Consider the following 10930-nt stretch of genomic DNA (forward strand, 5'->3'; position numbering starts at 1 on the left):
AGTCATGCTCTCCAGTGGAGGTGAAAACATAAAGTCATGCTCTCCAGTGGGGGTGAAAACATAAAGTCATGCTCTCCAGTGGAGGTGAAAACATAGAGCTGAGACTTCAAGCAGCTGCAGTGACTCAGTGCAGCTGGAGTGACTCAGTGCAGCTGCAGTGACTCAGTGCAGCTGCAGTGACTCAGTGCAGCTGGAGTGACTCAGTGCAGCTGGAGTGACTCAGTGCTGGCACCCAGCCTGAGGTCCACTCCGCTACAGCGCTTCAAACAAGCACCACTTCTGTCTCTCACAGTCAGCCACTTAAGCAGGCACAGGGATTACTCACAGACTCACTCCTGTATGGTAGCAAGAGTGGTTTGCTGTACTGTACCGTTTCACGACTACTCGTGAGCTGCCCACCTGTTAACACCTAATCACTCAGTCTGCCGTCACTCACTGTCTTGCACACTTGGCTCTGTGCCTACATGTCTCATACTGTAACGGTGCTGAATTCTCTGATATGGGTCTGCCTCTCCTAAAGGGCTCCTTAAGGGCACATAAACAGACACTTAAGGGTGGATGGTTGGATGATGAACAAACAGGGATGGATGGACGGATGGATGGATGGATGGATGGATGGATGGATGGATGGATGGATGGACGGACAGATGGAAAGACAGATGAAGTTTTCTATCCCTATGTTTAAGAAACCTGAAGCTCTTTGAGGAAAGAAACAACTTTCTTTCAAATGGATAATCTTCCTAAGAGCATCCCCTCACCTGACAACATGAAGGTTACTGTGTGTCTTCCTTAGGCAGGCCACCATTTTGAAATGATTGCTAACATTTTGAAAAGATCAACGAAAAGCATCACAGACACGAGTGCTCACAAAAATGTAAGGACAAATGCACATGGCATGTGTGACTTACTGAAGAGAGCTGAAGCTATGAGAGAAACCTGAGAGCTGGAAAGTTCTAGAAAAGTGGTCAACAGGGATTTGGGGCCTGAGAACTCCTGAGAAGCCCTGAAGTTCAGAAGGCCTTGACATGGTATCAAACTGTCTGAGAAACTGTAGATCAGTGGGGACTGCTAGATAGCAGGAGTGAGAGGCCATGAAAAACCAAAATCCAAGAAGAAAGGAACATAATAGCCAAGAAAGACCTGACCTAAGGAAGAGATGAAAACCAACTCAAGGAAAGGTGAAGATGCCCAGAGCTCCAGGCGTGTTGGTGGTCCTGAGAAACACAAGGACTCAATCAATGCACACAGTGCATCATAGTCAAACTGGGGTTTAAATCAGAATGTCACACCAGCTATCAACTCAATTTCAAATATTTACCAATACTTTCTGATGTTTTAACTCAGATCAGGTGGGAATAAAAATAAAGCCATCTCTTCAGCCATGGCCAGGCAAGAACTCACCAGTACCTGGACCAACCTTTAGGTTGTATTGGCTGTTATGGATGTCCTCTCAAAACATCCAGGTCTCTTAGGAGCAGAATGAGCTCACCAATCCAGTCTTGCATTTCCAGGTGTAATCCAGAGAGGAAAAGCAACATCTGGCTGATGGCAGGAGATACCAAATCCTCCACTTTCCAATATTTAAAGTCCACCACCCCCTCCTTAACTCGTGAGGGTCTGGACAACTGCTCTTTCCAACCCCAAATTTTCTGCCACACCCTTACCTGTCTGAGCAACCAGGTGTGTCCAGCCACTCCAGACAGCAGTGAGTTTTTCATTCTGAAAGCATCGTGCATCTATTCTCTGGGGCAGAAGAAGGAATGCAGCCAGGGAAGCCAGTTGTCCATGCTTGTTCCGGCCCCAGACATACAGTTCTCCTGTATCTGAAACAGAGGAGAATGGGAGATGAGGAACATGACCCAGAAGGGTGGGGGACAACTCTGAAAAAGAAATGGGTAAAACGGAATGGTTTCCTACTTACACCACAGGATTTAGTGTGCCATGCACAATACAAAATTTATGTAGAACATAATCAAATATAAAACTTACAAAATTCTGTACATAATGCAAGGTCTAGTGTATATAATACATCTCTCTTTCTGTGTGTGTGTGTGTGTGTGTGTGTGTGTGTGTGTGTGTGTAGAAGCACAAGCGCAGGCACGTGCATACATGCAAGCATACATAATAAATCATGGGGAGTGTATATGTGCACGTTGGAGGATGGAGGAGTTGCATGAGTAGAGAGCCTGAAAGAGAACATCAGATGTCCTGTTCTATTGCTTTCTGTCTCATGCCTTCAAGGTGTTCTCTCACTGCAGTTGGAGTTGGCTGTTGGCCAGGAAGACACAGCAATCTCCAAGTCTCCGCTCCATACAGCGCTAGGGTTATAGGTGTGGACATAACACAGCTTTTTATGGAGATGCTGAGATTCAAATTGAGGTTCTCATGCTTGCACAGCAAGCACTCTTACTCACTAAGTCTCATTAGCCAATTTTCTGTATTTTTTTTCAATGTAAAACTATATTACCTTCTCTTAAGTAGGAAATCCTTAAACTTTTAAGATAACAGATCAGAAGATACACTACTTGGGGATGTGGCTCAGTTGGCAGAGTGATTGACCGGCATACACAATCTCCAGCACTGCATAAACTGGATATGATGGTGCATACTTACAATCCCAGAACTCCGGAAGCAGAAGCAGAAGGATTAGGAGTTTGAGGTCATTCTTTGGCTACATAGTTAGCTCGAGGACTACACAATACACTGTTAAAAAATTATATGCTATTTAAGCTTTCAAAATGAAATAGTTCCACCGTCCATCAGAAAAGAGTGAGTTACCACTGCCTATTTGGGCAGCCCCTGAGCTCATCTGTAATCCTGTGACAGAGGCAGAAGTGACTGGCAGTGATGTAACAGAAGGAGGAAGCCAATGCAGAGTCAAGTGACTGCGGCTGCTATTCCTGGATCTGCTAACTAGCTATTGACCTTGGACAAATCACTTCCTTTCCAAGCCTTGCTTTCACCAGCTGAATATGGGAAGGGAGGGCTGCTGGCATAAAAGGGTGGAAGATAGAACCAACATCACTGCTGACCAGAAAACAACTGGTGGGTGACCATGACAAGCAAAGAACACGAGCCTGTCTAAAAGGTGCTCAAGTTCAAAGATAATTTTTAGATGAAAACCAAACAAAATGAAGCCAAGGCTGTAATTCAGCCTGTGAGACATCAGTCCGCAGCCCCCCATAAGCTTCCCCAGTCCTGGCAGTGTGACAGTCTCCACGTGCACTAAACAACAGCACTAGCCACCAACACCTGCAGTGTGGCTGGCACACATGAGAATACGCAATAGACTGCAGAGCTATCACCAAAAACATACTTCATTAGTAATGTTCTTATTATATTAAATAATATTTTGGATATTCTAAAGAAAAGGCATTAATAATATTAATTTTACCTGTTTCATTTTTTGAAATATGGCTCACAGAACTGTCCCAAAAGATAAGCTAATCAAGCCTGGGGAATGTTAAAGACTCCCAGATCACTGGCTAACAAGGACTCACAGCCAGTGAAAGGACAAGGGGTCAGGCCTGTTTCATTTGGTGAGCTCCCTATAAAGTTTACAGCACTGCTTGCCCTACAGTGTCTCATAGTCCCTAAAAGTGATCAAAGGTCAAACAGGATCATTACAGCCATAGCTCAGGAATTTCTAAGTTCCACCTGACGCTCACTGGATGTGGGACACAGGACACAGCAGACTATGACCCATTCCCTTACCTCTAAGGTGAGGATATTTATGACACAGTTCCCATCACAGGTGGCCCTGAAATACTGACAGCCTACAGGTCTATGATGTGCACTGGGCTTTCGTCAGAGTTCAGAGGTCTAAGAATCCGTCACATGAGGGCAGAGACAACACCCTTATCCCACATAACATCAACCCAGTACATGCTGGAGAGCCACAGAGGTGCCAGGAGTGTGGAGCCAATGTGACTCAGAATATCTAAGCCATCTTTTTGAAAGGCAGACTGTCTTCCACATGGGGATAGTTACACTGTTGCATCAGCAGGTAAAATTAAATTCTGCTGCAATGCCAAATGGTTACATAATCTACAAGGACTCCAGAGAAGAGGTCTAAAGAACACTGAACAAAATCCAGTGTGCTAACAGTCCAAGCAAGATGAGAAAGGAGGGCTATTAATCTTGACGATTTTTAACTCACTTTCGAAATATCAAAAGCCAATTCACTTTGTGACTATACTAAAAATGATTAAATGGACACTTTAAAATGGTGAATATCATATATAAATTATAGCTCCATCAAAAAAAAAAAAAAAGAAAATCCAGTCTGGGTATAAAAGGCACCACAGGAAAAAGTGGCCATGTAGGAAATAATACATTTAGTAATCACATATCTTTGTTCTTTTTTAAAACTTGACGTTAGCAGTTAATTCAATAATTTCTAAGCTTATACACCATCAGCCATCTCAAATCAATTAGGGTAGAAAATAAATGTGTCTTACTCCAACAAGGATAAAGTTGCCATCACTAGCTGTGGGCTGCACAAAGCACCTGCAATCCTGTGTCTCCAGAGAAGAGGGGGACCTGGTGCAGGGAGTCACTCAAGAGCCAGCATTCAACTCCACACTTTTACCAACCACCAAAGTGAAATGCAGGCTACAAATTGATGTCTCTCTTGTCAGCTGGTTAGTTGTTTTAGACTCACTGAACAATAGCTTATCAGAAGCTCAGAATTTGTTAAGTATTTAAACTTTCACACTGTCTCTGGTACTCTGTAAACGCCAACAGTTAGTTGTCAGCTCGGTTGGACCATGCTAGGCTGTGAGTTTACAGACATGTACACACATGAATTTCCACACAAAACGCAGCAGTATGACAGTCCTCATACTGCTTAAAATGAAAGGCATTCTACTCTGCGTGAGAGGTCTAACAAAGATAAGCTCCTCAGAGGTACAGGCTGAAGCCTACCCTGTCTTGGCATGACAATCCAGGTCAAAGGAAAGGGAAGGCCTTCCTGCATGAGGAAGTGATGCATGGCTTCCTGAAGAACGGCCACTGGATAACTTACATTGCATTAGCACAGACGGCGAGTCAGAAAACTACGATGTAAGAGCTGAGCATGGTGGAGCACACTTGGGAGATGAAAGCAAAAGAATCAGGAGTTCTAAGGCCAGGTGTGTGTGTGTGTGTGTGTGTGTGTGTGTGTGTGTGCGTGTGTGTGTATTTTTCCTCATGTAACTCAGGCAAAAGAATTTCAGTAAGTTTGAAGTCATCCTGGGTTACACAGTGAATATCAACCCAGCCTGGGTTGCAGAGTGAGACTGTCTCAAAAGCAAAAAACATAACAGAGCGGTATGCTATATGGCCAAGTACTTGCTCCCTGACACTTGGTCAGCAATGAGCGACATAGACAATGGTAGCCATATCATACAGCCTAGGTGTACAGTAGATTGTATCTCCCTGATGCTCAGGCAATGACACCCCCCATCACTGAGCAATATACGGCTATATATAAATATACTGTTCACATGATTTGCCCATCACAACTCCCCCAAGGGGAAGATAATCATTTCCACCCTGTATAACTGGAAAAACTCAGATGATGAGCGATGAGCCTCAGCTTGATGGGAGTGCTTTATATGTACAATCAAATTCAGCCTTTACACCTGCCCATAAAGTACTTTGCTGATGAGGAGATGGTCTCAAAAGATAATTTGCGTAAAATTATGTCAAGAATGATATCAAAACTGTCACTCCAAAATTTATACCTTCCCTGGCTGTCTCAGCTTCACTCAGAGACCATAGCATGCAGGATGCTGAATGGCACATTCAGCTCTGAAGAGCTGGTACCTACCTGTTAATGCGGCTGAGTGGTCAGATCCGGCAACAACACATGTGGAATTTTCAAGGTCTGGAAAGGAAATACGTTTGTTCTGAGCTATATTTAGGCTAGAACACATTGCACGGAGAGCGGACTCCGGGGTCCAGCATTACCTAGGCACGGGGAAAACCACCCAGTGCAGGCAAATGTGAGCAACAGTACTGGCAGGCTGGTTGGCAGGATGGAGAGAGTGACGTCAAGTCAATGGATTGAGGATAAAGTAGCACAGGTTCATTATCACACAGGAAAAGTACAAACATGAATGGCAGGAAAGCTGGCAGAATCATGAAGTAATGAGTTGGAACCAAACAAGTAAGTGTAAATTCAGGTTTCTGAGAGAAACAGATGCACAGACATGAGACATTCATGTGAAATGTATGTATTTCTGAACTCTACCTGCTGAGGAAGGCTGAAGGCAAAAGAATTCAAGCCTTCAGCTCCTATGTGTGCAGGACTCAAGCACAAACCAGGCCTTGGAAAAGCACACAGCAGAGTTCTCTGAACCCGCTTCTGGCCTACAAGTCCAGTCATTTACCTCCCTGAGCTACATCATTTCCACCAATATGGCAGAATCCCAACCATCCTGTTAGGAACTGGGACAGCCTGTGGTAATTTATGGTCTAGCCTGCAGAAAAACAGTCGAGTTTGAAACTGTTTCCAGAAACTTCTGTTTTACTAACTAATTAAAAGGCATCTCACATTTTTAAGTGCCTTGTGGAATAAATAGAACAAAGCAGAAGTTCCCAGCCATATCTACCAGCAAGGAGTCCTGGGCCTTAGGGATACCTAGGTAGCAAAGTGAAGACAGGAATACAAAATGATGCCCTTGGACTATGAGGGCAGAAAGCTGACGAGTCATTCGGGGTCATCCGAAAACTCCCCAGACAACTCTGAGCTATCGTTCCAGATCCCAAACTAGCAGTTTAAGTTAGTGTTTTGTTATGCCTTCCAGTTACTGGCCCTGCACTAAAATACAGAGAACAACATTCCATAGCATAGGAGGACACTGGTAACCATTAACACATAGCAAAACAGTGCTACGGAGAAGGCAATGCAGGCCAGGTGGGGAGTCTTCACTGAGAGTCACATCTGAATCAGACCTTGAGGAAACCCCAGGGCTTTTCCAAAGAAAGAGAAAGAAGAGCACTTCCAGCAGAGCTGAGAGCCTGTCTACAGGTACAAGGGCAAGGGCAAGTCAGCTGGGCTGACCATCCTGCTGAAATAAGGAGATCTGGGAAGTGAGACCTGTGACAGACAGACAGACAGACAGACAGACAGACAGACACACACAGACAGACAGACAGACACACACACACACATTGTATTCATGATACAAGCACACACAGAAAGAGAAAGGAAGAAAGAAGGGAGGGAGAGAGGGAAGGAGGGAGGGAGGGAGGGAAGGCTATGATTTTCAAGCCTTTTCAAGGCAGACATGGAAGCACACTTATAATCTCAGTGTTAGGAAGTGGAGCAGATGAGCAACTCCATGGGCTGCAGGCTTGTAAAAGACCCTGCCTTATAAAACGAGTGGACAGTGCCAAAGGAACAAGAGCCAAGGCTGTCCTCTGGCCTCCACAGTCACATGAACACATGTATATTCATAAATATATGCACACACACCAGAATGATCCCAACGCACGTGTGCCTCACTATCGCTACAGTCTCTATTCTGTCTCATCCTTTCCCGACACCCATCCCCCCAGCCTCTCTTGTTTAGAGCTCGCCCCCCAGCCTCTCTTGTTTAGAGCTCGGGAAGAGTTGGAGGTCTTCATATAGGGTTTTCCTATAGCCAACCATCAGCGAATTGGGCCTAAGAGTCAGAGTTACAGAGAAGAGAAGAGATAGACATGGTACCATACACAAATCAGAAATGCCTACAAGGAGAGTGGAGTTCAGAGACAAAGAGCTGAAGAGGACCTGAGAGTAGAAGACAAAGAAGAGAAAAGAAAGGAGGGGGTGGTGCCTATAGATCAACTAGTCAAAATAAGACACACCAGCAGACCCATGGGCAAAGTGCAAATGACCTACTGTGTTTCCACATGGAGACACCATGCCTGCTCTACATTCTTACTCATTCCTGCTTCCCTTATGGCAGAAGGAAATGGCACAGAGGCACAGCCAATGTCTTCTCTGTGGAGTGTAACTGCCTGCGCTGAGGTCATTTCTGTCCCCTTGGCCATGCAAGAAACTCAGCAGGGCTGATTCTGAGCAGTCACCCAGATGCCTTGTGGGTAACTTGCACCTAGGATTCAGGACTTGCAGACTCACTAGATTATGACATCCTGTTTCCAAACTCCTACATCGCTTCCAAGTAGCTATGACCCAGTCTAGAACTTCCTTGCTGGTCTCCACTTACCTGCCAGGCATCTATCAATCAACAAGTCCCAGACTCTGGTGGCAAAGATAGCGAGTTTCCTGGGGCCACAAAAATTACAAAAATACTGACATCCCAACCAAGAGAGAGCATTAGAAAGATCAAGAAATACCAAAGGCTTAGGGCTAGAGAGATGTCTCAGCAGATATGAGTACTGGCTGGACCTGAATTTGGTTCTCAGCACCAATGTGGCAACTTACAACCGTATTTAACCCCAATTCCAGGGATGTAACACCCTCTTCTGGCCCCCCTGGGCATCTGGCATGCAAGTGATGCACAGACATACATGCAGGGAAGACAGCCATACAAAATAAAATGTTTAGAAAAATACTGAGAGAGAGAAGGAAACTCCACTTACCCATCTTCTGAAGGTCTACTTCCTTCCTCACAAAGAGTAATCAAAGACTATAAAGAAATAAGGAGCTCACCTGTCACTCTGCTTGGTTCCTTTGCTGTCAAAAACAATGGCAGAGTCTGCCCAGGACACAAGCGTTGTCCAGAAGATGCCAAGCCAGTCCCCCACTGGAACACACTGCCACTCACTTCCCAGCAGAGCCGAAAGGAAAAGAGAAAATGTGTGTCAAGTTAAACTACACTGCTGTTAGACCCTCACTGCTACGGGAAATTCCCAATGGAACCGCAGCCAAGGTGAGTGCTACACAGGGGCTGCTTCAAGGGCCTGTGACCTGCCACAGGAATTACTTCTGAGCCAAACACAAATCCAGCTTTTCAGACAATCTAAGAGCACGAGAAAACTCCAATGTAGTAAAACTTCCTCTCAAAGTCCCAGGCATTGCCCCACAGCTACGCTCCTGGAATGCTGACTTGCTCATGGCTAACCTGAAAGGAAGCTTGAAGACCACTGAGTCCACACCCCACATTCACTACATGAGAAATCGAGGGTCCAGAAGAGAGACTGTGATTTGGCCACGGTTGCATGGGGAATCAATAGCAGAAAAAACACTGGGGTTCAGCTGACACTCAAGGTAGTGCCTTTCTGTTGCAAGGTGAATTTGGATTTTCTATTGTCAAATACAAGTGTATCTGTGACTTCAAGATAGCACAGCAGTCATTATTTCAGTAGAATGGCCGCTTGAACCTATGTACCCACATCCCAAACCCCACAGAAATGCACAGATAAAATCCTATGCATTTGGCAGTTAGTCAGATGTGCACAGCATGGATCCACCAGCTAAACCAACATCAAGGTCTGCTCCTCTGGACCATTCTACAGCCAGCACTCTCAGATTGCAACAGACAAGCCTGCTTTATGAAGCAGCAGCTATGCTCACTGAGAATAATGCACAGGAGAGGCCTGAAATAAACCAAGACTACAACCAGAAGATAAACTCCAAGAGCAGAATTTCCCTGCATACAACAACTGCTTGATATGTCCACAATGTCTCAAAGAGTGAATTATTCTCTTTGAAAATTTCCCCAGATATTAGTTTTCATTTTATATGTATGAGAGTTTGGCCTTCATGTATAACTGCACCACGTGTGCCTGGTTTCTACAGAGACCAGAAGAGGATGTCAATTCCCCGGAACTGGAGTTACAAACCACTGTGAGCCATCATGTGGGGTCCTCTACAGTCAGTGCTCTTAACCAATGAGTGGTCTCTCCAGCTTCTCTTTGAAATATTTTATTGTAAAATATGTACAGTGTAAAACATATCACCTTCACCATTTAAGTGTCTAACCCATTGTACCACACAGTCACGGTGGTATGCAACCATTATCCTTCCATCTCCAAATTGCTTCATCCTGCAACACTGAAGCGGACTGTACCCACTCCCTCCCCATCCTGGTCCCCTGCCATGGGGCTGCCATTCAGCGTCTCTAATTCTGACTACTCATATGAAGAGAATGCCAGCATTTGTCCTTTCTATGACTGGCTTATGCCAGTCAGCATCATGTTCATCTAGGGAGAAGCCTCTCAACAGTTCTGTACCTTTTAAAGCTCATACTATCCTTGGGGGAGGGATGAGGGACTACACATGTGTGCGCCCCCATTGTGCTTGCCCATTCACCTGTCAATGGACACCCGAGGAACTGTTCCTATCTCAGCTGCTGTATGTGTCAGTTACAGCTGGTGTCTTTCATCCTATACACTGCTGATCTCGTTACCTCTCCCTCCTTTTTCCCTTTTATAAAATTTATTTGTCAAATTGGGAGTGATGGCACACATCTTTAATCCCAGCACTCAAGAGGCAGAGGCAGAGGCAGAGGCAGGTAGATCTCTGTGAGTACAAGTCCAGCCTGGTCTACATAGTGAGTTCTAGGCCAGCCAGAGCTATATTGTGAGACTTACCTCCAAAAAAAAAAAAAAAAAAAAAGCTATGGCTAGTTATATGGCACCACTATACTGCTTTCCATAACAACTGAATGTCTACATTCTATATGAAGAATTAAAAGGGGGGGCAGGAACAACGTCAAACCACGTCCCTCCCCACCCTGCTTAAGACAAGGTCTTTTGTCTACTGGCTATACACACAAGGCTCACTGCCTGTCTGCTTCTGGAGATTCTGGCCACTTAATGCATAGAAGCACAAGGATTACAAATACACACCATGCCTTGCTCTAATAGGGTGCTGGGGAACTGAACTTAGGTCCTCATACTAGTGTAGCAAGTGCTTGGCCCACTGAGCCCTCTCTCTAACCCCATTGCCCTGTGGATTTCTTTTCTTTTTTTCTTTTTGTTGTTGTTTTTTTTT

At 45.0% G+C, this 10930-nt stretch overlaps 1 protein-coding gene across 7 annotated transcripts in view; it reads right to left on the minus strand.

The window, feature by feature from the left end:
* Sergef (secretion regulating guanine nucleotide exchange factor) overlaps positions 1 to 10930 on the minus strand; it is a 213679-nt gene that overhangs the window by 183399 nt on the left and 19350 nt on the right. For all 7 annotated transcript variants that reach the window (XM_026789121.1, XM_026789122.1, XM_005366754.3 and 4 more), the window contains 3 exons: positions 8645 to 8758; positions 5813 to 5869; positions 1665 to 1823 (listed from right to left, as the gene is read on the minus strand). In XM_026789121.1, coding sequence (XP_026644922.1) covers positions 1665 to 1823; positions 5813 to 5869; positions 8645 to 8758 — 330 coding nt within the window. The remainder of the gene's footprint in view (positions 1 to 1664; positions 1824 to 5812; positions 5870 to 8644; positions 8759 to 10930) is intronic.

The sequence above is a fragment of the Microtus ochrogaster genome, unplaced genomic scaffold (assembly GCF_000317375.1).
Source record: "Microtus ochrogaster isolate Prairie Vole_2 unplaced genomic scaffold, MicOch1.0 UNK14, whole genome shotgun sequence".
Lineage (NCBI taxonomy): Eukaryota > Metazoa > Chordata > Mammalia > Rodentia > Cricetidae > Microtus > Microtus ochrogaster.